This window comes from Barbus barbus (genome assembly GCF_936440315.1).
Source record: "Barbus barbus genome assembly, chromosome: 48".
Classification (NCBI taxonomy): Eukaryota; Metazoa; Chordata; class Actinopteri; order Cypriniformes; family Cyprinidae; genus Barbus; species Barbus barbus.
Window position 1 is genome coordinate 2,674,520 of NC_136726.1, and position 27,100 is coordinate 2,701,619.

At 36.6% G+C, this 27,100-nt stretch overlaps 2 protein-coding genes across 2 annotated transcripts; one reads left to right on the forward strand and one right to left on the reverse strand.

Annotated features, from left to right (window-relative positions):
• The first annotated feature begins 659 nt into the window (after window positions 1-659).
• Window positions 660-14,709, forward strand: vps4a (vacuolar protein sorting 4 homolog A). The gene is made up of 11 exons (XM_079412555.1): window positions 660-876; window positions 3,059-3,170; window positions 4,028-4,172; window positions 4,282-4,343; window positions 4,446-4,565; window positions 6,054-6,210; window positions 6,294-6,442; window positions 7,596-7,677; window positions 7,755-7,974; window positions 9,437-9,577; window positions 13,381-14,709. The coding sequence occupies exons 1-11, from the start codon at window positions 856-858 to the stop codon at window positions 13,480-13,482; spliced, it is 1,311 nt and encodes a 436-aa protein (XP_079268681.1). The 5' UTR covers window positions 660-855; the 3' UTR covers window positions 13,483-14,709.
• On the reverse strand, window positions 14,568-27,100 carry LOC306866569 (cyclin-dependent kinase 10-like; the record flags this gene model as incomplete). The annotated part of the gene is made up of 10 exons (XM_079411830.1): window positions 14,568-15,398; window positions 15,493-15,545; window positions 16,792-16,931; window positions 17,042-17,165; window positions 22,974-23,033; window positions 23,127-23,196; window positions 23,524-23,576; window positions 24,687-24,754; window positions 25,078-25,263; window positions 27,029-27,100. 10 exons carry the CDS (start codon window positions 27,098-27,100, stop codon window positions 15,304-15,306), a joined length of 921 nt encoding a protein of 306 aa, XP_079267956.1. The 3' UTR covers window positions 14,568-15,303.

Below are 27,100 nucleotides of genomic sequence, written 5' to 3' on the forward strand. Positions count from 1 at the left end.
TGTATATATAAATACACACACAGGCATGTATATATTTTAGAAATAGTTTTTATATATTAAATATATATAAATTATATGAATATAAATATATTTAAATACATGTAAATATTTTCAAAATGTATACTGTTTGTGTGTATTTATATATGCATAATAAATATACACAGAACACACACACATTATGTAAACAAAAACTTTTTTGGACGCGATTAATCGTCAAACAGCGCGATTAATCGTTAAACATCGCGATTAATCGTCAAACGTCGCGATTAGTCGTCAAACGTCGCGATTAATCGTCAAACAGTGCTATTAAACGCACTTGCCCAGGTCTACAGATTGCACAGGTGAGATGTTTGGAGCTGTCCTTAGCTTGATATTTGACATGACCAATGCTTTAGACTCTGAATGTACTTTATAAACCCATAGATACATGCCTCAGTTTCATTATTTGTTGTTGTTTTTAGATTGATTTTTCTTTATTTTGAAGAGAAAAGGTTTGAACCAAAGTCCATTTGCGGCAGCTTGCAGCGCACAATCAAATGTATTACATGTATTAAAAGCCTGTAACCTGAAGCTATGCATTACGTCTTTATGTAAATGTCAAATATAAATAAAAACATGTCAATTAAACGAGTGTTATATAGTGTTAATATGGAACTGATGCTTTGAGGTTTTGTTTCCGGAGGACAGTACGGGAGTGAGAGCAGCAACTTCCGTTTCTGTGTTCACTTATCTGTCACAGATGAACCTTCATTAAATTATTTATTTTATTGTTCTCGTTATTTAACAAGCAATTTGAATATAATATAAATATTATTAATAGGACGCTGCAGTGAAACCGCTGGCGCGTGAGATGAAATGACAACGTCAACACTGCAGGTGAGTTTACATTAGCTTTAGCTTTAGCTCATCATCTCTATTTAACCATGTTATAACTAGACATGAACTAAACAAATCAACTGTACTGACTTCTCGTTCATAATTCACACACGCGTTGTAAACACGATATCAGCGGAGAGGAGGTTAAAAGGCTAATTGTCTTTGACAAGCAACCATGTAAACAATCCCCTGTTCAGTTCATATTCATCTGAGATCAGATATTACTGAGTACAGGACTCAAGTTTTCAGAGATATCAGTCGAAATGTGCGTTTATTTCATTTTCAATGGCTGCTGTGGATTTATTACTGTAGCTGTAGGCCTGTTTGTTTATCTGTCAGCCTATAATTTAATGACAGCACATCAAATGTACTCACAGGTGCTGAAATTAAAGAAGCTAAACGATATTTATTTGTAATTCACTGCAATATACAGGCCTATCCATAGCTAAGCTGTTGGCAGGAGTCTGACAGACAGTGACACAGTTATATAATATTCATCTGAAAACCGTCATATACAAAAAATTATACTATTTAAGTTAGATCTATGCAGAATTGCTGAATTTAGATTTACAAAAATACTGTTTGAGCACTGTTTGCATGGCCATATGTTTGGAACTGACACACTGTGACACATTTCTACAGGGGGTTAAAAATACAATGTTTCCCTAATATATTAAGCAGGTCAAAAGACCCTCAGCACCCATTATATACCAACGAATTCAATCCAAAAATTGGACGAACGATTAGACTTTTTTTTCAAGATGCATGTATTCTCAAGGCAAAAGATGAAAAAGTATTTCATTTATTGCATTGAGGATGCTTGTTCCTTACTGGCAGGTGAGCCTGTCTGTGTAGCGCCCAAAATAATAAATAAATAAAATTGTACCATTTAAGTGTCCAAAATTCAATTGTTTTGGCATTCAAAGAGGAACATCTGATAAACAAATAATATTTAGCAATTTATCTTGTTTCCCTCAATCATATACTCCCTTTTATTCTTAAAATAAATGGGCATTAAAATATTTTTGAACTCTAAAAATGTAAGATTTGTACATTGTTGTTTAATGTACATCTCTAATCTCAACAAAAATTGTACTCTAGACCGTTGTGTTTTTGGAAAAGATCTGGTTTTCATCCAGTTAATATTTAATGAACTGTTCAGGGCATTCAATAGACAAAAGGATAATATACCAATATATTCAAAAAGGATAGTTTGTTCTGGACTATTTTCTTTTAATATGCTTGCAATATTTCTTTCAAGAATGAAGCTGCAGGGTCATTCCGTGTCAAATCAACCAAATTTCAGAAATTTCCCTGGCTCAAATGTTTGATTTTGCTAATATTTTTTTCTGAAGAAAGATAAACATAGTGATGATAGCCCAGATATTAAATGTCATTTAATATTTTTAGTGGTTTATGACCACTGAAAATATGCACATTTTAACAGTTTACTCATGGAGCCATATTGAAATTCCAATATCTCTGGAACTGAACCATATAGGGCCTTAAACATGTAGAAGCCAAAAGTGAAGTTTGTTAAGAACCAATATCTAAAAGGTCATTAAGATCTCTTTAATACTTTTTGAGTTACAGGCATGCAAACTTTGGAGAAATGGTCACCATTGGCACAGAATGCAACAAAGATTGCTAAAGTCAACAGATTTAATCTCTACTAATCTCTGAGTAAAAATAACATTTGTGATGCTGCCATCTTTCTGAAGTCATTTTTAACCCCCTGTAATTTGGCTCTGAATCTCAGGTGAAAATGGCCATTTTGACCCCCTCTACAAAATAGTGGATTACTCAGTAAATATTCATCCATGACATTTAATATTTTGGCTTTCATCACTATACATGTCTGTCTTTCTTCAGAAAAAATATGATAAAAATCAAAACTTTGAGCCAGGGACCTGTGGTTGAGTTGACACGGAATGAACCTGCAACCTTTCCAGAGGACTGTTTAGAGCTTGACTTCTGCTTGAAATATAAGATGGGAAATGTCATTTTGAACATTCTTCAAGAAATAAATGAAAATTTGACATAATTTGTTCTTTCACCTGAAAATAAATGCATAAATAAAATTGATCCACAGACCTCTGGTTGAGTTGACGTGGAATGAGCACTTATAAATCATATAGCAGTCTGTCAGTTCATAGAGCCGTCAGTAACTCTGTGGTTTCAGAAAGCGATTGAGCTGGTCACTAAAGCCACAGAGGAGGACAAGGCCAAGAACTATGAGGAGGCGCTGAGACTCTACCAGCATGCTGTGGAGTACTTCCTGCACGCCATCAAATGTGAGTGAACCACATCTGCTGAATGCTGCTCCAAATTAACTCAAAATTAGTGGTTGACCGATATGGGTTTTTTGACAGCCGATGCCGATATCTTGGAAAGCATGGTGGCCGATAGCCAATATAAAGCCAATATAATTTTATTTAATGTTAATTAATATTTAAAAAATTTGAAATCATTTGAAAATGGATTAAAAAATAAATGTGTTTTTTGTCTTTGTTTACCTGATTATTAGACAGACTTCTATCTGTATTAGACAGAACTGTTCACGACGACAGCGAACGAGGGAGAATGAGAGCACTGTGTGCTCAGGAGCTGCGGTTCTCAGCGCTGTCAAAATAAAAGTCCTGCCTCGAACACATCGGCCAAACAGAAAAACTTTTTTGGCGATATTTGAAAAATGCCAGATATCAGCCGATATATCGGCCTTGGCGATATATCGGTCGACCACTACTCAAAATGAACCCTGTTTACTTTCTAACAATCTCATTGAACACAGTTCATTGGACAAAATTTGTCTTTAGAATTTTTCATGAAAATATTGTTTAGACTCTGCCTCTGAAACAACTTTCTCGTTTGGCTGATGTCACCGAGGCCTGGCAGCCTATTGGTCAGTGTTAAATAGCAAATAACTAGAGATTTGAAAAGGAAGTGTTAGCGTTGGGAAAGTGGATGCTGGCTTTGTATTGAAATCCACTGCAAACTCTTATCCAAAAGCCCTTTCAGTCATTTATGGGGATTTATTTGTGTTATGAAAGTTTGATCAAAATATAATTGCATTTTACATGTAATACGTGTGTAAATGTAGCATTTGTTATGAAAGATTTCAAGACGCAGCTTTGATCCATTGGTTTCTCAGATGAAGCACACAGTGACAAGGCAAAGGAAAGCATCCGTGGGAAGTGTATGCAGTATCTGGACAGAGCCGAGAAACTCAAGGAATACTTGAAAAACAAGGACAAACAGGGCAAGAAACCAGTGAAGGAAACACAGAGCAATGACAAGTATGCGTTTAGCTCTTCTTTAATCTGCTGGGTGGTGGTGATGAATAAAGTCCATTGCTCACAGTGATAAACTGTGTGTGTGTGTGTGTGTGTGTGTGTGTGTGTACAGAAGTGACAGCGACAGTGAAGGAGAAAATCCTGAAACAAAGAAGCTCCAGGAGCATCTGATGGGTGAGTCTGTGTGTCTCAGATGGTTCATTGTCTGAATGCCAAGGAATACACAGCTGCCGTGTTGTTTGTCTGTCATGATGATGTGTTTGTTGACGTGTTCAGGTGCGATTGTGATGGAGAAGCCCAATGTGAGCTGGAGTGATGTGGCCGGACTGGAGGGGGCAAAAGAAGCGCTGAAAGAAGCTGTGATTCTGCCCATCAAATTCCCGCACCTGTTCACAGGTCAGTCTGTGGGCCAGTATTACAGTTTATACTCATTCATGTCACACTTATGATTGGGTAGTAATTTGAGAGATTAATGTTATTGATATATGATCAATGTTTTGCTATCCTCTAGCTTGTGTTATCATGCAAACAGAGTCTGACAAATATTAGTTCTATTATTCAGTAGAATTTGTTATTATGGGGTTTTTATTTTTTCCCAAATTCCGTAATTTTTTTCCCCAAATTCATTTTTTTTCAGTTTTTTTTTCCATATAAATTTTTATGTTAAATTAAAATTATTAATCAAAAGCATGTCTAATAAATTAAAATCATGAAACTTATACAATTTCACATCAATTCATTAAAGGCCCTATGACATTTTTTTTTTTTTCCCACCATAGTTACAAAATTCATTTTTTGAGCATGTGTAATTATTTGAATGTATAAAACAACTTAATTTATTAAATTTATTCTTAAAATAGCCTTTTGAAATGTTTTGCCCCTCAGAAATTCTGTTGTGTATTTAAATTTTTCAGGATATCAAATGAAAGCATAAAACATTAATTTAATGGATCTTTTAATTACTGAAAATTAAACGAACTTTGTTTTTTGTTTTTTTAATTAAAACCTGGAAGAATTGTTGTATGATTATTCCTTAAAAATAAGTTTTAATAATTTTAGTAGTAGTAGTCGTAGTCGTAGTATGTGCATTCTACTCAAGAATAGTAATATATTTCTGGCACAATATCTTCAAGTTGAACTTTTGTTTTGACGAGTTTCCGTGAGTACCTTTGTATTTCTGTGTGTATATGATATGACACCAGTTTATTCAAATGAACAGTGATATGGTCCTGAAGTGACTCTCAGAGCAGGTCTGGAGATGTTGTTCATGTGTTTATGTCCTCATTTAGTGAGACGGCAGACGCTGACATCACTGCGAGCGTCACACGCGCTTTAGTATGTGTGTAGTAAACAAAACCACACGTCTGAGCCCTTCATTCACACAGAGACACGCAGAACATGCAGGATTCATATTTAAATAGTCATTTTGTGGCTTAATATTCACAGATAATATAATAATAAAAAAATATAATGTAATATAATAATTACTACATGTATATTAAAATGATTTCTGAAGGATCATGTGACACTAAAGACCAGAGTAATGATGCTGAAAATTCAGCTTTGATCACAGCAATAAATAGCTTTTAAAGAAATTGTAATGAAACTGCTCTTTTTTACTCTGTTTTTGATCAAATAAATGTAGCCTTTGTGAGGATAAGACACTTCATTCCTTTCAGAAAGATTGACCCCATGCTTTTGAATGGAAGTGCAAGTTCTTATACCAAATGATGACAGAAAGATTTTTAGTAATCTGTGAGTTATAAAAGAATACGCAAAAATATTGCCCTTGATGTCCTTATTTATTAGCTGTTTATTTTAATGAATCCAGATCCTATGTGTACGTTTTGAAAGACTGCAGTCTGTGTTTGTACTGTGATGCAGGCAAGCGCACTCCGTGGAGGGGCATTCTTCTGTTTGGGCCCCCCGGCACAGGAAAGTCTTATCTGGCCAAAGCTGTGGCCACCGAGGCCAATAACTCCACCTTCTTCTCCGTGTCTTCCTCGGACCTCGTGTCTAAGTGGCTCGGCGAGAGCGAGAAGTGAGTTTTTGCTCACTTTGCTGACTGTCAGTGTGCATGAGCTGCAGGCCTCACTGAACGATTGCTCCTGAATTGTTTTCCAGACTGGTGAAGAATCTGTTCGATCTGGCTCGCCAGCACAAGCCGTCCATCATCTTCATAGACGAGGTGGACTCCCTCTGTGGATCCCGAAATGAGAACGAGAGCGAAGCGGCTCGGAGGATCAAGACTGAGTTCCTGGTGCAGATGCAGGGTGAGAAACACTTTCTGAAAAACCACATCCTGCTGAATAAATGATGCTTATCTGTCCATTCATACATGAGCTTTAACATGACTTATTCACATCTGGATCTACTTTTTATAATATTTATCTAATATGTGTAATGTTTAAATTAATTTGGGTCCCACTTTATATTAGGTGGCCTTTGCTACTGTGTACTTGCATTTAAATTAATCATTTGATGCAATGCACTTATTGTGTATATACGTGTTTTACATTGTACTTAAATACCTATATATAACTACATCTGTAATTAATTTCTGTATTTATAATTACACTGCTGATTCATCCCTCACACCTAAACCTACCCATACCACCCTAACCTGCCACTAACCTTACCCGTATCCCTCAATAGCAGCAAAAGTGTTTTGCAATACAATATGAACACAATAACTACATTGTACTTATTTTTTGATGCAAGTACATAGTAGTTAAGGCCACCTAATATAAAGAGTGACCTTAATTTGTAATATTCAACAATTTAAAATAACATTAAAATTCAGTTTGAAGATCAAAATGGTAAGATTAGGGTCGTCTAATGGAAAAACCCCAAGAAATGTTTTTTATTTATATGTATTTTATTTATAAAACTAATATATTTATATTCACTTACACATTATTGATGGGATTTGTCAAAAATGTAACATGAACTAACAATGAAAAATATGTCTAAAGCATGTATTAATCTTGCTTAATGTTATTTTCAGCATTTACCAAGACATTATTAAAATCAGAAGTTGTTTCTGTTAATATTACAAATACTTGATGTCACTTTTTTAGAAGTCATTCATTTAAAACAAGAAAATGTTTAAAAAATTAAGTACATTTTAAACTTGATTAAACAAATTAGGTAACACTATTTTACATGTCCTTGTTACACATTACATGTACTTTACTGTAGTAATAACAGTAAATTCTGCATAATTTTAAGCAGCTAACCCTAACCCTAAGAGTAAGTACATGTAGTTAATTAATATTACTCAGTACTTAAATGTATAATTACACTGTAACAAGGACACCTTAAAATAAAGTGTAACCAAATCTGAATGGAGAATACAGAACGATGCAGGATAATTTCCTCACGAGCTCTTCTGTCTGATGGTTTGTGGGCGTCTCTCTTCCGCAGGTGTTGGTAATAACAACGATGGGGTATTAGTTCTCGGTGCTACTAACATTCCTTGGGTGCTTGACGCTGCTATTCGCAGAAGGTCAGTCTGATAAATGCTCTCAAAGTAGAAAAGTGCTCATGTTTGAGCTCAACTAATCCTCACGCTGGTGGGTGCAGGTTTGAGAAGCGCATCTACATCCCGCTCCCCGAGGAGCCGGCCAGAGCGGCCATGTTTCGCTTGCATCTGGGAAACACACCTCACAGTCTGTCCGAGCCAGACCTGCGTCAGCTGGCCCACAAAACAGACGGATACTCCGGAGCCGATATCAGCGTCATAGTGCGAGACGCTCTCATGCAGCCGGTCAGGAAAGTGCAGTCCGCCACGCACTTCAAAAAGGTAACCAATGAATGATGGTCAAGCTGCGCCGGTGACATGTTGCTTTCATAACATAACATCATAACATTTATGTCTGGATCTATTTTTCATAATATTTATCTAATATGTAGAATGTTTAAATTAATTTGTAATTAGTGCTGTCAAACGATTAATCGCAGCCGTAATAAAAGTTTGTTTACATAATAAATATACACAGAACACACACATATATTACGCATATATAAATGCACACACATGCATGTATAAGAAAAATGTTATATTTCTATATTAAACATATATAATATAAATTATAAAAATATACATGTAAATACTTTCAAAATTTATACTGTATGTGTGTGTATTTATATATGCATAATTAATATTCACAGTACACACACACATATTTCATAAAAACGCTTATTATGGATGCGATTAATCGTTTGACAGCACTATTTGTAATATTCAACAATTTAAAATTCAGTTTGAAGGTCAAAATGGTAAGATTAGGGTTGTCTAATGGAAAAATCTATTTTTGTTTTACTTTAATATATTTATATTCCCTTATGCAGTATTGATGGGATTTGTCAAAAATTAAACACAAGTTAACATGACCTAACAATGAAAAATACGTCTAAAGCATGTATTAATCTTGTTTAATGTTATTTTCAACATTTACCAAGACATTATTAAAATGAGAAGTTGAATATTATTTAATGTACCTGAGCTAACTTGGACTAACAATGAACAGTTTTATTTTTATTAGCTAACATTAACAAATACTGTAACTAATGTGTTGTGTATATAGAACTGTACTGTATATACTGTAACTTCATAAATACTGTAACTAATGTATTGTTCATTGGTAGTTAACACATTAACTAAAGTTAACCAATGAAACCTTATTGTAAAGTCTTACAAGAAAAAACATTCTCTACTTTGAGAATTATGTTTGAAAACATTTTGTACATGTTAATGCTAAATGCTAAAAATACATTATTTTGTGTATTTGGTGTAATGCAATGTGTTCACGCGGGTTAAGGTTCGTGTATTATTGTTGCTCCTCTCTGAAATGCTGTGCTCTGATTGGCCAGTTATCCAGTGCGTTGTGATTGGCCGAATACCTCAAGTGTGTGACAGAAATGTTACGCCCGTTACCATATTTGGAAACAGCGTCTCCATGACAACAATACTACAGCGAGAATAAAAGTTACGGCGCCTTTCTTTGCGTAAACATTTGGGCGGTGTTATGCAAATCTTCCCACACCGTGTTTTAGGAAGGAGTGGACGAGTCTTAACTTTTATAAAGAATATCTCTTTGGGTTTGAGACTTTAGTCTTTGCAACTTTACGGCTCTTATATGAGCACAAACAGCTTGTAACACTCCAAAGAGAAAGGAAAACTTAAAACAGCATCATATGACCCCTTTAATCTTCATAGATCTAGAACAGCGAGTTTTTGTGATTCTGCTCTCTCGGCTCCTCAGGTGCGCGGCCCTTCTCGCAGTAACAGCTCCGTGATGGTGGATGACCTCCTGACCCCGTGCTCCCCGGGTGACCCTGATGCCATAGAGATGACCTGGATGGATGTTCCTAGTGACAAACTGCTGGAGCCCATAGTGTGCATGGTGAGATCCTGACAGTCTCGCTGTCAGTTTGACTATCACAACACAGTCTGGTCTGCTTGGCATCATGTGCTGGTTAGTTCAGTACTAGCTGTTATATATAACCATTGTAATAAGGTAAGTGGATAGAAAGTAAAATCTAGTTCTGCTCATCGATATTTAGTTTACTTGCTCTAAATATGAACTCCGAATGTATTTCAAAAATGACTTCACATATATGTCTTATTGTTTCATGTCCTATTGATAAAAACAACCTGAAAATATACATCAGAATGCACTATTTGTTTACTGCATGATGCCAAGATTACATCATGTATATTGACACTATAATAAAACAACTGTTTTCTATTTTGATATATTTTAAAATGCAATTTTATTCCTTTGATGGCAAAGCTGAATTTTCAGCATCATCTTTAAAAAAAAAAACATTACAAACCTTACCGATCCCAAACTTTTGAACAGCAGTATATATATATATACATCTATATCTGGGTAATTACAAATTGTAATCCGTTACTGATTCCAAATAACATGACAAATTGTAGTCAGTAACGTAATCCATTACATTACACATTTGGTAATATAATCAGACTACTTTTAGATCTCATTTTTCACATTGATTTAAACAGGATTATCTTGTACCATATTGATATAAAAATACAAAGAGTAAGAAAATATATTCTAGTTGATGTTATTAACAACATGAAGTGCACTAAACATTAAATGTCAAGGTTTTGCAAACTGGGTTAGTGAAAGAACTGCAGGGGGTTATGAGTTTAATGAAAAGCTAATAAGTAAATCGTAAAAATGCTAAATAAAATTTTTAGGGTTAGGGTATTTTGCTTTTAGGGTTATTTTAAAATGAATTTAAATAAAACACTTACTGAAAAAAAGCAAACAAATATTTTATTTGTTTACCTGCATGTCATGTGACCACAACCAACAGGGAACTTTGAACATGCAGATGTTAATTAATTATTAAAATATTTATTTAAAAATCTCAAGTGTACTTCAAATAAAAATGTATTAGGTGAAAGAGAATCAGATGACAAAGTTGGTGAATTTGTGCATTTTAATATGTTTAAAAGACAAAGTAATACATGGTTAACTAACCACCTGAGTGAAAATTGAAAATAAAAACTTAATGTGTTCAAAATGCAGCTGTATTTACGCTGTGTGAATCTCCACTAAACTGGAGACTTTCTGAGTGTATATAAGCAAAAGGCTATTTTAGAAAGGAACATTTAAAAGATGAGAATTAGGTAGAATCAATAAATTCAGAATAAATAATTGCTATTGTGTAAATAATGTTATCATGTAATCCATAAAAAGTAACTGCAGTTTGATTACGAGTGTTTTAAAATGTAATTTACTCTAATTACAAGTACGTCATTTTTGGAATCTGATTACAAAATCCAGTTTACATGTAAATCAGTTCCTACCCAGCTCTGTGTATTCTGTGATATATATAATAAATTATATATATATACACACACACACACACGACCAAAAGTATCAGCACCCTTGGTAAATATGGTCAAAGAAGGCTGTGAAAATTAATCTGCATTGTTAATCCTTTTGATATTTTATTTAAAAAATTCACACAAATCTAACCTTTCATTGGAGAATAAGAATTTAAAATGGGAGGAAATATCATTATGAAATGTTTTTCTCAAATACACGTTGGACACAATTATTGGCACCCCAGATATTCTTATGAGTAAAATATCTCTGAAGTATATTCCTATTAATATTCACAATTTTGAGCACTCCAGGATGATTATGAAAATGAAATTATCCAGCCATGGCTTCCTGTTTTACAAAAATATAAATAGGAGGGAAAACAAAGCCCAAATTCCCTTAATCATCCATCACAATGAGAAAAACCAAAGAATATATTTCTGATGTGCAGCAAAAGATAACTAGCTCTTTTCTTAAAGCCACTTCACTAATTTGTGAAGCTCAGAGCAGTGAAAATTCTCATTTCCACCATCAGGGCAATAATTAAGAATTTCCAATTACGAAACTGCCTGGAAGAGGACGTGTGTCTAAATCGTCCTAATGCACGGTGAGGAGGACAGTTTGAGTGGATAAAGACTCTCCAAGGACCACAGCTGGAGAATTACAGAAAACAGTTGAGTCTCGGGGTCAGAAAACCTTAAAACAAATTGTCCTACATCAGCACATGTTGTTTGGGAAGGTTTCAAGAAAAATTCTCCTAGCTCATCCAAAAACAATCTCCAGCATATTCAGTTATCAGACAGGACTGGAACTTCAAATGGGACTGGCTTCTATGGTCAGATGAAAATGAGCTTTTTAGCAGCAAACACTCAAGATGGGTTTGGTGAACACAGGGATAAAAAGTATAATGAAATATACATCTGTATATTTGATGTACCTATATTTCTGCTGGAGGTCCTGGACATCTTGTTTAGACACATGGCATCATGGATTCTATCAAATACCAACAGATAAAAAATCAATAAGTGACTGACTCTGTTAGAAATCTTATAATGGGCCATGTTTGGATCTTCCAACCGTACAATAATCCAAACACAAACCTCAAAAACAACACAAAAATGGGTCACTGAGCACACAACCAAGCTTCTGCTGACCATTCCAGTCCTCTGACCTGAACCCTGTAGAAAATGAGTGAGGTGAACTGAAGAGAAGAAGCTGTGAATCTAAAGGATCTGGAGAGATTCTGGATGAAGGAATGGTCTCTGATCTCTTGTCAGGTGTTCTCTAACCTCATCAGGCATTATAGGAGAACATTTAGAGCTGTTAAACTGACAAATGGAGGTTTCAAAAAGTATTGAATAAAAGGGTGCCGTTAATTGTGGCCAATGTGTATTAGAGAAAAACATTTTAAATTCTTATTATCCAATGAAAGGTTAGATTTTTGTGAATTGTTTTAAAATAAAAGATCAAAAGGATTAACCATGCAGATTAATTTTCACAGCCTTCTTTTATCATATTTACCAAAGGTGCCGATATTTTTGACCATGACTATACAGTATAGTACACTATATACATACACTATATTGCCAAAAGTATTGGCACCCCCTTCTAATGAACAGGTTTGACTACTTTAGTTATTTCTATGAGTACAAATCTTAATGTTTAAGCATATAATGATATTCTAGGGAATTGTGTGCTTCTAATTTTATAGCAACAGTTTGGACAGAACCCTTTTCTATTCTAACATGACAGTGTCTCTGTGTATAAGACACGGTTCAGAAAGACCTGATTGATTGAGTCAGTGTGGAAGAACTGGACTGGTCTGCAGAAAGCCAAGTCCTGATCCCAGCTGAACTCCTCTGGTGTGACTTTATATGCAGACCTTGAGCCAAAAACTATCACCAAACACCAATACAATATATATATGAACAATTTTATACTTGTTTTATACTTATCAGCAAGGTTGCATTTAATTGGGCAAAAATGACAGTAAAGACATTTATAATGTGACAAAAGTAACCTTTTTAATTTCAGTTAAATGCTGTTCTTTTGAAATTTCTATTTACGAAAGAATCCTGAAAGAAAATGTATCAAGGTTTTCACAAAAATATGAAGCAGCAAATATACTGTTTTTAACACTGACAATAATTAATAACCATTATTACTAAGTGAGCATTAATAATAATTGTTATATATTAGAATGATTTCTGAAGGATCATGTGACACTGAAGACTGGGGTCATGATGCAGAAAATTCAGCTTTGCATCACAGCAATTAATCACATTTATTCATGTATTACATTTATTTATAAAGTGTGTGTGTGTGTGTGTGTGTGTGTGTGTTAGTCCGACATGCTGCGCTCTCTGGTGACCACACGCCCCACCGTCAACACAGAAGACCTGCTGAAGGTGAAGAAGTTCACAGAGGATTTTGGACAGGAGGGCTGAAGCACGCCACACCACTCAGTCCAGTGTAGCTGTCCCAACTCAACCAGGACTGTCTAGTCTAAACTAACCCGCAGCCCGACCCAATCTGACATCTCTAACCGCCCAACACTACACATCACACTCAGCAGACTGGAAAGAGCAAGAGAGAGCAGGAAGCTCGCTTTAAATTGTTTTGTTTACATAATCAAATTTGTTGAAGTATTCATTTTATGAAGATTTTGTCTGTCGGCCTTTTATTCCGAACCAGCTTCCAACATTACAGCTCTCGTCGATGATTATTTATGTTAATTTATTCTCAGTTTTTGGATTGTTTTGAGTGCAGACCAATTTGAGCTTCTTCAGTATCTTTTTTTTTTTTGTCCAGCTTAGTATTGCAGCAATTTACTGTATTAACGTGGTTTGGGTGAATCTCTCAAAGACACGTCTGGGTCACGCTAAACCTCAGAATTAAACAGAAAGAAATATATATATCTGGAAAGAAAACGAAACCTATTTGGACAATTATTAATGTAGATGATTTTTATCTCTATAGTAATTGAGATTTGCTTCATGAAAAGAGTTTCACAATGCAAAAAAAAATAAAATCGGCTTGATGTTCTTTAATCATATTTTGGGTAAAGAAAATCAAGTCTGTTTTACAACCATTCAGATTTTTGTTTTCCAGTGACACTGTTTTCAATGTATCTTCCTTTTGATGCTGAAATATGACCTGGCCGTGTATTTGACAGACTCACCCATCAACAGTTCACTTGTTGAAAAGTTCCTGATCAAGCAGATGCGTTGTAAGTGTGTTACAGCTGTCTTTCATTTTGAAGGATAACATTAACCTAATCTGATAAAAAAGAAAAAAGAAATCACTTTTAAAAGATTTTGTGCATTGTTTGTGCAGCTGTATTTACTTCAGCCTATCCACGCTGCTTAAAATGGATAAACCTGCTTTCTGACAGTAGTTCTGTAACATTATAACCAAGGATAAGTTTCTATGAACATGCTGTGTATGTTTCCAGAAAAAAACCCGACTTTCCGTTTGAGAAGGAGAATGGATAATGCTGTGAAGAAAATGTGCAAGAATTAAACACAATGTACCTATCCAAATATTAATCGTATGTACCTCACAAAATCAGCTCAATAGCTTACTGATATTGTTTCTTTACTGAATGATTTGTTGTTGTTGTTAATAGAAAGCATCGTATTTGAGATTCATAAATCAATAAGGGGTCTGAAGGCAATCAGCCATTCCTTGCCAAGGAAAAATCATTGACTAATTTCTCTAATTTACTAATGACTACATTTAATCTGAAAACAGAAATGTTCAGACAGCAGCCGGCTTCATCTGGTCTCGACTTTACTTGTCAAGCTCATTCTAGACCACTGGTTCAGTAAGTAATATTCCCATGAAGACCCTTTATCCCACGTCTTCCCCTGGTATTCAAGGACGTCAGGATCATAACATTTCTATCAAATCTATAAATATCAAATCCTTTAACTGGGAGGAGTTGAAATTCTGATTGGACAAATAGACAAAAAAACAACTGCCCGTTAATATTTGAAGTAATTTGGCTGATCTGATAAATACCGCTTCACAGATCAACACATCAAAGGTGACATTTTTTACATAAAAAAAAAAAAGTCACGTGATTCATTTGTTTAATCTTTGTACAAAAAAAGCAACATGTGCTCATAACTCCCCTAATTAGGATTTATTTGTATTATTTACACTGTATCTCATGTCTGCAAGCGTGAACTTTTAACTTGTACAATATCTTGAGAGTATAATAAGAACACAAGTGTCCAATCAGAAAGTAAAACACATCTGTGAGGTCATACTTTGCTGCTTTTGGACTGGTTTTCCGTCACAGGGCCTCCCCGTTTGTTTCTGTGGTGAGGAAACGTGGGCATCAGCTCTGGTTCACAAGCTGCAGAGTGAAACACGGTCAGAAAATCGGCCACAAACAGCATCTAATACAGAGAAATGTGTAAAAGTAAGAAATGAAATAAGCCTGTACTTACGCAAGGGCTTCTCCTTGAAGTAGGAACTATCTAAACAATCATTCGCTGTGGCTCTGCAAGATCATCACATAACATTATTACACTGAACCAGTACATCACGTATTTTACTAAGTTTTTTTCTTTTTTACACTACATGCAAATAGCTATAGATTCTATTTACACTGTGTTAAAATAGCAGGATTTTTTGCTATTTATTAATTTTTTTATTGTTGCTATTTTTAGCTGAATAAATTTGGTTGCCGAACATTCGGTGCATCCCTAAATGTTAATTCAAATTATTAAATGGATGCCACCTTATTTGGACAAAATAACCCTCCCTACACCTACCCGAGACTTTATTTTCAACTTTCTGATTATTTCAGATTTTTATTGAAAATAAATGCCTTTCTGAGATTTGAAAAGAAAAAAAAAAGTTCTGCAAAAGGTGGATTCGAACTCGGGTCGATTGCGTCAAAAATTACTACGGCTTGCGCTTTACCATACACTGGAGCTGAGTTAAATGATCAAACCCACGACAAAAACCCACGACAGCTGTGGTTAAAAAGAGCAGACTGGACAGAAACGATCGTCAAAAATGCTTGCGTTTGCAGCGCACACTTATCAGAAAAGGTTCAATAAAGTATTGTCTTTTGTTGTTATGGGTGCGTCTAAAGATTTCTTGCATCTCATGACTGTCGTGTCTGGAATAATATCTGTGTGCATGTGTGTAAAACAACAAACTGACGATTTATATATAATCATTTGTAATTGTATAAACATTGTGATTAATTGTGTGTGGAATAATGTAGCTGTAAAAGTAGTTGCCTGCTGAAATTGAAATGTATATACAGTACGTCATCATGACTAGATACACGTTAGATGTGCATCTCATAGTAACAATCCTGTCAGATCATTCTTTGAGTGAGTGTGTAATGATACAGGTTGGCCAATCTGGTTTCGTCCGTTAAAGTCAACCTTTTCGACATGTTTCCGTATTGTTGCTCAGCAATGGCATGGACGCTATGCTGCCTGGGGGTCTGGCAAAAGGATGGAAGGCAGTTCTCGGGATGGTGACTGAAGGCGGTGACTGAGTTTTTCGGATGCCCCTTTTTTACGGAAGTCACAGCGGCTCGTGAAAAAACACAGCTACTTTATGCAGGCTGTGTGCACTTTACTGTGGATTGACTGTTTTGAACCTTTTATGGTAGTTACATAGCCCCTAGACCTCTGTTATCATGAAAAAAGCCAGGAAATTTCAGTTTTGACAATATGGGACCTTTAAAAAACAAATAAGACATGCTAAAATTTACTCTGTTTTACCTGCGCTGTGGGTTGTACATGAACAGCAGGTTGAGCAGTCTCAAACCAGCTTCTGATAACCAGGTGAACTTGTTCTTTAAGTTGTTGTAGGGCTGCTTCCTCAGACTGTACTGCCCAACGAGCGGCAGGCGTGAGAAGCCCTAAAATTCACAAGAAACTCTGGTTAAGCTGCATCAGATGTTCTCTCTAAACACAGAACACAAGACAACACTTTTCATTCAAGCATCTGACTCTGAAGCCGATCTCGTACCGGCCAGATGCTCTCATTAGGTGTTCCTAACAGCTGGACGATCAAATCCAACTGCTGGATCTCTGAGGCTCCAGGAAGAAGAGGTTTGTGGGCAAGAAGCTCAGCAAAGATGCAGCCAACAGCCCTGCATGAGGAGAACAGACATCTGTTCATGAAGAACACAACACACCACTGGGCTCCTGCTACAGATGTTTCTGTGATATCCATCTTACTAAACTGATGCGTAACAAAAGACAGATGACATGACAGAGGATCTACAAATTAAGACTTTAAAGCAACAGACAATCGATTTTTTTGTATGCTAACTTTAATGTGTCACTCTTCACAAGAGTGATAATTTCTTTTTCATTGAAAGGTATGTTTGCTGTCGAAAATGCTGCAGTTTTTCCCTCCATCAGCTGGCTGAGCCTCTCTCGCTCTCATACAGGCCTTGTTTACATTCTCTCTCGGCATGATGACGATATATATATATATATATATACATACACAGTGGTGCTTGAAAGTCTGTGAACACTTTAGAATTTTCTACATTTCTGCATAAATATAACACAAAAGATCATTACGTTTTCGCATAAGTTATGAAAGTTGACAAAGAGAACCCAATCAAACAATTGAGACGAAAATATATAATTTCAGGAAAATTATCCAATATTACATAGCTGAGTGGCAAAAGTAAAAGAACCTCTAGGATTCACAGTTTAACTGAAGGTGAAGTTAGAGTCCGTCTGTTCAGAGGTGTTTTCATTCAGTGGATTGACTATCAGGTGTCAGTGCCAGCACTGCTTTATTTAAAGAAAAGGGATCTATTAATGTCTGATCATGTTTGTGGCAGTGTATCATGGCATGCAAAAAGGAGATCTCTGAGGACCTCAGAAAAAGAGTTTATGTTGCTCATCAGGTTGGAAAAGCTTACAAAACTATCTCTAAAGATGCTTATTTTGTTGACTATCGATCCTTGCTGAAATTGCGTTTGGTCTCATACTGTATCACGTATCTTGTCAGTGTCTGCACTTGCTTGGCCTTTTTTGTGATAAAACAGGAAAGTGGGTTCTGCTGAATTCGAATAGTTATTTGTTAGACAGGTATAAAAAAAGGTTATTATACCGCGGCAGCCGTCGTGTAAAGCCCTCCTCGTGTGAAGACCGAAGAGTGTAAAGACCATCGACTCTACCGTGCGACTCCACCGGACAGGGACACCGGCAGAGGACATAATTTTAATTATCCTCATTCCTACTACTTGTTTCACTTCTGTTTTAGTTTTTATAACCTATTCGTGTTTCCAGATCAATACTATCACTACCACTCGCAAGCCACGCATCACACACTGTAGACAGCGCAATCCTATCAACCTGCGCACTTTGCCTATGTCTGCTAATACATTACTTTCTTTTTCTATTGGTCTCTGGAATTGTCAATCTTCTGTCAACAAAGCTGATTTCATTACTTCCATTACTAGTCATTCAAGTTTAATCCTCATGGCCCTGACAGAGACCTGGATCAAACCAGAGGACGATGTTACACCTGCAGCACTCTCCAATAATTTCTCCTTTTCCTACACCCCCCGTTTGTCTGGAAGAGGTGGAGGTACTGGTCTGCTCATCTCTAATAATTGGAAATTTACTCCTTTACCATCTCGGAGTATCAACAGCTCTTTTGAATCACATTCGGTTACTATTACCTACCCTCTAAAAATCCGTTTTGTAGTTGTTTATCGTCCTCCAGCATCACTAGGTAACTTTGTGGAAGAATTAGATTTATTGCTCTCAACCTTTCCCGAGGATGGTACTCCCTTAGTCTTACTTGGAGACTTCAACATCCACCTAGATAAACCTCAGGCTGCAGACTTTCACACTCTGCTTGCCTCTTTTGATCTCAAGAGAGTGCTAACTACGGCTACTCACAAATCAGGGAACCAACTGGACCTTATTTACAGACGACACTGTTCCACTGATCATGTGCTGGTTACTCCACTGCACACCTCAGATCACTTCCTCCTCACTCTTAACCTCAACTTGATTCCTGACACGTCCCTAGAGCTAGCTTATGCAGCCGAGGATCGGACCGCCAAGGAACCCGCCTTTGGCTGCCACCCAACTCACACTGCACCCGACCCCCATGGCCCCTCCTATGGGTAGTGAGCCCATTGGAAGGGGGACCCATGTCATCTTTTCGGGCTTTGCCCGGCCGGGCCCCATGGGTATAGGCCCGGCCACCAGGCGCTCGCCATCGAGCCCCACCCCCAGGCCTAGCTCCAGAGGGGGACCGCGGTGACCCGCGTCCGGGCAAGGGAAAACATTTCTCCATGATCTTTCTCTTCATTAGGGGTCTCTTGAGTCGCTCTTCGTCTGGCTCCTCACCCAGGACATGTTTGCCATGGGTGACCCTACCCGGGGCATAAGCCCCGGACAACATAGCTCTTGGGATCATAAGAACACGCAAACCCCTCCACCACAATAAGGTGTCGGCTTAAAAGATCGAGAGGAGCCAGATGAGGTGGCTCGGGCATCTGGCTAGGATGCCTCCTGGACGCCTCCCTGGGGAGGTGTTCCGGGCATGTCCCACCGGGAAGAGACCTCGGGGAAGACCCAGGACACGTTGGAGAGACTATGTCTCTCGGCTGGCCTGGGAACGCCTTGGGATCCCCCTGGAAGAGCTGGACGAAGTGGCCGGAGAGAGGGAAGTCTGGGTTTCCCTGCTTAGGCTGTTGCCCCCACGACCCGATTCCGGATAAGCGGGAGATAATGGATGGATGGATGGATGGATGATTCCTGACACATCACATACCCCTCCACATGTCACTTTTCGACGTAACTTGCGTTGACTCTCACCCTCCTGGCTATCTGTTATGGTTTCATCTTCGCTTCCTCCCCCTAAACAGTTATCCTCTCTTGATGCTAACAGTGCTACTGCTACTGATACTTTCTGTTCCACTCTGACGTCTTGTTTAGATACTTTCTGCCTCTTATCTTCCAAGCCAGCCCGTACCACCCCTTCTGCCCATTGGCTATCTGATGTTCTCCAAAAACATCGTTCTAAACTCAGAGTTGCGGAAAGGGTATGGTGCAAATCACAAAATCCTACTGACCTTGATTTATATCGATCACTCCTCTCTGACTTCTCTGCTAATGTTTCCACTGCTAAAAGGACATACTATCATGACAAAATTAACAATTCGCCTAACTCTCGCATGCTCTTTAAAACATTTTCCTCCCTCCTTTGTCCTCCTCCTTGTAAGTCGCTTTGGATAAAAGCGTCTGCTAAATGACTAAATAAATAAAATAAATAAATAAAGAGATTGTGTACAAATGGAGGAAATTTAAGACCCTCTCCAGAAGTGGTCGACCAACAAAGATCACTCCAAAAACAAGACGTGTAATAGTCCGCGAGGTTGCAAAGGAAGCTAGGGTAACTTCTAAGTAATTACAGGAGTTGCTCTCATTGGCTAATGTTAATGTTCACGACTCCACCATCAAAAGAAACACTGGACAACCATGGAGTGCATCGCAGAGTTGCAAGAAGAAAGCCACTGCTCTCCAAAACGAACATCGCTGCCCGTCTGCAGTTTGCCACAGATCATGTGGACAAGCCAGAGGACTATTGGATACATGTTTTGAGACAGATGAGACCAAAATAGATCTTTTTGTTTTAAATGAGAAGCATGATGTTTGGAGAAAAGAACACACTGCATTCCAGCTTAAGAGCTGTATCCCATCTGTGAAACATGGTGGTGGTAGTATCCTGGTTTGGGCCTGTTTTGCTGCATCTGGGCCAGGACAGCCTGCCATCATTGATGGAGCAATGATTTCTGAATTACACCAGCAAATTCGAAAATAAAATGTCAGGACATCTGTCATGCGGCAATAACGACCCCAAGCACACAAGTCATTCTACCAAAGAATGGTTAAAGAAGAACAAAGTTAATGTTTCGAAGCGGCTGAGTCAAAGTCTAGACCTTAATCCAATTAAAATGTTGTGGAAGGACCTAAGCAAGCAGTTCATAAGGAAACCCACCAACATCACAGAGCTGAAGCGGTTCTGTACTGAGGAATGGGCTTAAACTCCTACAAGATGTTGTGCAGGACTGATCAGCAGATACCAGAAACGTTTAGCTGCAAAAAGGAGTCACACCAGACACTGAAAGCAAAGATTCACATACTTTTGCCACTCACAGATGTGTAACACTGGATAATGTTTCTCTATTAATAAATGAAAAAAGTATATATTTTTGATTGGATTCTCTGTCTACTTTCAGGATGTTGTTTTGGGTTATATTTATGTAGAAATATAGAAAATTCTACAGGCTTCACTGTATATATATATATGCTATATATAAATACACACACAAATACTAGTGCTGTCAATCGATTAATCGCATCCAAAATAAAAGTTTTTGTTTACATAATATGTTTGTGTGTAATGTGTATATTTATTATATACATATAAATGCACACACATGCATTATATATTTTGAAAATATTTACATGTATATAAATTTATATATTTCTATTCTAATTTTCAAAATATATACTGTATGTGTGTGTATTTATATGTAAACAAAAACATTTATTTTGGACGTGATTAATGACGATTAATCGGTTGACAGCACTTATAAATACAAATATTTAAGTATTTTGTCAGCATCAAAGGTAGAATAGTTTTCACCAGGTATTCCCATGTTAAACATGATTATTTAAAAAAACTGTTCAAATATAGCAATCTCAGAGCTCACAGCGGGTCTGTCTGCAAAGGTGCCTAATTTATCGTTAAAAATCAATTTGCCTATGGAGAAAAATAATGGCGTTTTACTGCCAGAATCACAGTCTAACTTTGATAGTGTTTCTACACTGCTCGATTGCTGCCATATGGTTTCAATATGTTCCTAGTCAAGCTTACACTACCAGCCAAACGTTTTTGGACAGTTATACTGTGGGGACCTATATGTACATGTTTGTCCACTTATCAGTACATTTAGGGATAAGGTTTTTCCAATGGTCTCAAGGTTTATTCCTAAACATCCCAATATTCGTTTGCTGAATGATGATTCTGATCTTAATTTGAACGTTTACCAACGTAGAGCATTTCACACCGCACTAACTGCAGCCAAGAAGACAATTCAAATTAGGTATGATCCCACATTCTCAGCTGACAAAATGTGGCTTATAGAACTAAAAAACATTGCGCTGTTAGAGCGTTCAACAGCACGAATTAACAGAGCTAAACGTAGAACAATTAAGGCATGGTCAGAATTTATTGAGAAACTTTCTTATATAATAACAAGATGGACTAAAATATAGTGAAAGATAAATAGTTGGTATTTCAGGTGTGTATAAATATGGCTTTTGAGGGGTTTTTTTCTTTCCTTTAATGCAAACCCTGGCTTGTATATAGTTATTGTAAGCCATGTATGCTGGCTTTGTTCTTCGATAAATAAAAAAATGTTTTTGGACAGTTAGATTTGAATGTTTTTTAAAGGATTCTCTTCTGCTCACCAAGCCTGCATTTCTTTGATCCAAAATACAGTAATATTGTGAAATATTTTTACTATTTAAAATAACTACTTTCTATTTGAATATACTTTAAAATATAATTTATTCCTGTGATCAAAGCTGAATTTTCATAATGATGCTAAAAAACTCAGCTTTAAAATCACGGGAATAAATTACATTTTAAAATATAATAACATAAATAAAATATAAAATATATTTAATATATAGAAAGTTATTCTTTTAAATAGTAAAAATATTTCATAATATTACTGCTTTTGCTGTATTTTGGATCAAATAAATGCAGACTTATAATCTTACTGTCCAGAAACTTTTGACTGGTAGTGTACGTCTTAGGTCTCTCCTTCCCTCTCTGTTTTTCCACTCTGTCTTGAGTAATATCTAAAAAGGCAATCTGACTGCATAACACTTGTGCCTCCAGTTCTCACCACATGTCCAGGGCAGTGGTCTGCGTCTTGGTCCCTAGGAGGAGCTCTGGGGCTCGATACCTGTGAAGAAAACATGGTCAGTGATGGAAAGAGGGATTTGAAGGATTAGCAGGCTGATAGAGAGACTAATCAGCATGGAGTTCATCTGCTTACCACAGTGTGTCTACTCGAGGAGTCATGGGCTGTAACGGGATACCGTAAACACGCGCCAGACCGAAGTCAGCTGTGGAAAAACCACCAGACATCCATCACTGACAGGACACAGCAGATGACTGTGCTTCTTATTCAGAACATGTGGGTGAACCTCAGATAACGGTCAGGAACATGTCTAGACCATGCTTTAACCCAAACATCAAGAAACAAATAAGAAACTATACAAATATATCATGCATAAAGAAAACCAAGCCTGATTTCAAAATATTCAAATGTTTCACATAGTGGCACTATTTATTAAATCACATTTTCCCTGCAAATTCTCACTATTCTCACGATTTCGTAATAATCACCTATATTTTAATTTATGAAAGGTTAATTATTTTGTTTCACTCACCTATCTTTACACAGCCCTTGTCTGTCATCAATAGATTGGAAACCTTCAAATCCCTTTGATAAAAATCACCAGTATCAATTTGAGAATTAAGAAAACTCATTATCAGTTCAACATTATTTATAATTTCTCATAAACATGGGAAGGAAAATTATTTTGGGTCATTCTGTGTCAAATCAACCACATTTCAAAAATTTCCCTGGCTCAAAGTTTTGATTTGGCTAATAGTTTTTCCTGAAGAAAGATAGACATATGACACTTATTCTTCAGACATTCCACTTTAAAAACAAAAAGCAAACAAAGTGACCAACATTTGCTTTTTTCAGCCACTGAAAATAGGTAATATTCAACAATCTGGAGCTTCATTGAGGTCCCCATATCTCTGGGACTGAATCATGTAGGGCCTTGAAAATGAACATTCAAAAAGAAAAGTTTATTAAGAATTAGAATCTAAAATCATATTGTGATATCTTTAATACTTATTGAGTTATAGCCACACAAACTTTGGAAAAATAATATTTATAACACTCAGGTTATGTTCAAAGCAGTTGTTTTGACAGAAGGAAAAGATAAACTTCTAGTTTCAACTTAGCAAAAATATGATACTTCTTTTCTTTTAAAGAGGAATGTCTGAAGAACAAATAATGTGACTCACATTTGGTTTATGACCTCAGAAAATTTGTAATGCCGGTTTTAATAATTTACTCCTGGAGCCATATTGAAATTCCAGTATCTCTGAAACCGAACCATATTGGGCCTTAAAAATGAAGAACGGTCCCCATTGGCACATAATGCAAAAAAGATTGCTAAAGGGAACAGATTTTACTAACAGACCTACTAATCTGTGTATAAATAACATGATGCTGCTATCTTTCTGAAGTCATTTTTACCCTCCTGTAATTTGGCTCTAAATCTCAGGTGAAAATGGACAAAATAGTGGATTACTCAGTAAATATTCATCCATGACATTTCATATTTTACACTTACATGTATTTTATTTTATATTTTTATACATGTCTGTCTTTCATCAGAAAAAAAAACAAAAATTTGAGCCGGGGACCTCTGGTTGAGTTGACAGGGAATGACCCGTTTGCAGATTTACTGTGCAGCTGAAGACATGGAAATGCTTTAGTGACCAGAGCAAGCCTGAATGAGCGCACTCTGACCTGTGAAGAATGAAGTTGTGATGTAAATATGCCAGTCCTTTAAGCAGCTGAAGAACTATACACCTCACCTGTGCAAAACAAAGAAAGAAAATAATATTAATAACATAAATAATAATAACATATCCTTGACACTGAATTAAATGCATTATATATAAACAGTTTAACCTGTCAAAAAGATATTACAAGTATGGGGTGAAGATAGTCAAACCACAATTTGTTGTTGATCTGAAAAATGCTGTAGGGGGAGTTCAAGTATGTTTTCAATGAAATGACGGACAGGAAATGAGGCAGTACTGGTCTGTACCTACCAATAACAGAATCACAATCTATTCTGCTTCTGATTTATGACATAGCATTTCAGACTGAATATGAGGGCATTCATCAAACACACCTGAGCTTCAGAGAACTTCAGAGGACTGGCCAGATCCTGCTCACAGTAACTCATCACCAGAAAGAGGCAAAAGAGCATTAAGATATCTTTAATACTTCTTGAGATACAGGTATGCAAACTTTGGACAAAAAACTTTTTGCCCCATTTTTGAACGGTCACCATTGGCACATAATGCAACAAAGATTGCTAAAGGGAACAAAGATAAACAGATATGTTTATCTTTGCAGAGAAACTGTTTCAGTGAAGCATTTTAGTCAGGATTCGGGCCTTATCATAGTACAGTACTGCGCTTTTTAAAGTTTCTTTTCCCTTCTAGTACTGCCTTTAACACATAGACCACAATATTTTGTCTTGAGAATTTTGTTTGGCACAGATCCCACCTATCTGATCGCTACCAGTTTGTTTGTGCTAACGAAGAAATGTCAGACCAAGCACAGGTTAAGTATGGAGTGCCACAAGGATCAGTATTAGGTCCTCTGTTTTTTCATTGTATTTGCTTCTCCTGAGGGAGATTATCAAGAAACTTGGAATCACTTGAAAACATGAGATGCTAGAATACAATTTGTCATTTTATTTCCTCTACACTGGCTACCTCTCAGATCGGGTATCAGCTTTAAAAAATGACTTACAAAGCCTTGAATGGCCTCGCTTCGCAGTACTTATGCAATCCTCTATCATGATATAATCCATCGTAATCACTACAGGTGCAATATTCCTTCTTGCTGATAGCACGCTAGGTGCCGCCTTGGTCAGTTTCACTTCCCTCACTAAATGTTGACGTCTACAATCACGATGCTGTAGATAAATGATTACTTTTCTGTCCCTACATCTGCCTAATCTGTAAATCCAAGACAAAACTCAAAGACAGTTTAATAAAGTGTATAGCCAGAGTTTTTTGTTCCTTGCCACAGTCACCTCTGGCCTGCTCACCCAGGGATTAAAAGACTACCGCAGCTCCCTGATAAAAATACTTCAACCTCTAATCTCATACCAAGAAATTAGTTATTTTCTATTACAGTAATGAGAGATATCACGTAGTAATCCACCCTGTAAAGCTGCTTTGAAGCTGTGTATTGTCAAAAGGTGCTATACAAATAAACCTGATTGACTTGAGTACATGTAAGAAGAACCGTTGAAGTTTTGGTGTGAAACGAAGGCCAGCTATTAAGAGCTGTGCAGGTAAACCTTTTCTCTATTTGGACAAAATTTTTCAGTGAATAGGAACTGCTACTGGTGGCTGCGTCTGCAAACATGACTGCTTTCTGTTTTAATATCCAACTGACCATCTTTCTCTTTATCCATTCACACTTTCTTCAGGGCAACAATTTCATTTGTCCTTGTATCACGTGCTCGGTCTGTAAATCACAAATCAATTAATAAATGAATCAAGAAATGTAAATATTACTTGCTGAAAAACAAACAAACAAAACAATAGAAACCATCACAGAAATTCTAATGGTTTCCACTACAAATACATTACAAACCATCAGCTTTTAACCATTAAAAAATGGTTTTCTGCAGTGTGTTTTGGGACATATTCCATTAGGATTTAGTGGTTTTAATAAACCACAAATACAAGGCGACCAATTACCAGTAGAGACCAACATTACCTTACAGTTTCCATTAAAACCAATACAAGTCCCAGTAAAACCATTACAAATTCTGTGATAGTGTCTAGTTTTGTTTTTTCAGCAGGGTTGTCAGGCAGCACAACTGTTTGATAATAATGCTATTAATGGACGATATAATTATTGATGATATGTGAATGAATATGATATATTTGAGCTTTATCAGTCATTCTGAGACTCACACACGATTCCATAAGTTCCTTCTCCAACTCGGTTCATCTTCTCAAACTCCTTCACACTCCTGCATCTCCCTAACTACACACATCATGCAGAAACTCTCTTGATTGATAATAAAAACAGTTTTATCAGACAGCAGGTCTCACCCGTTCTCTGTGCGGGATTACAAACATCTTCAGCTTTAACGGCTCTAGATCTGTCTCTGCTGTGTTTTCCAT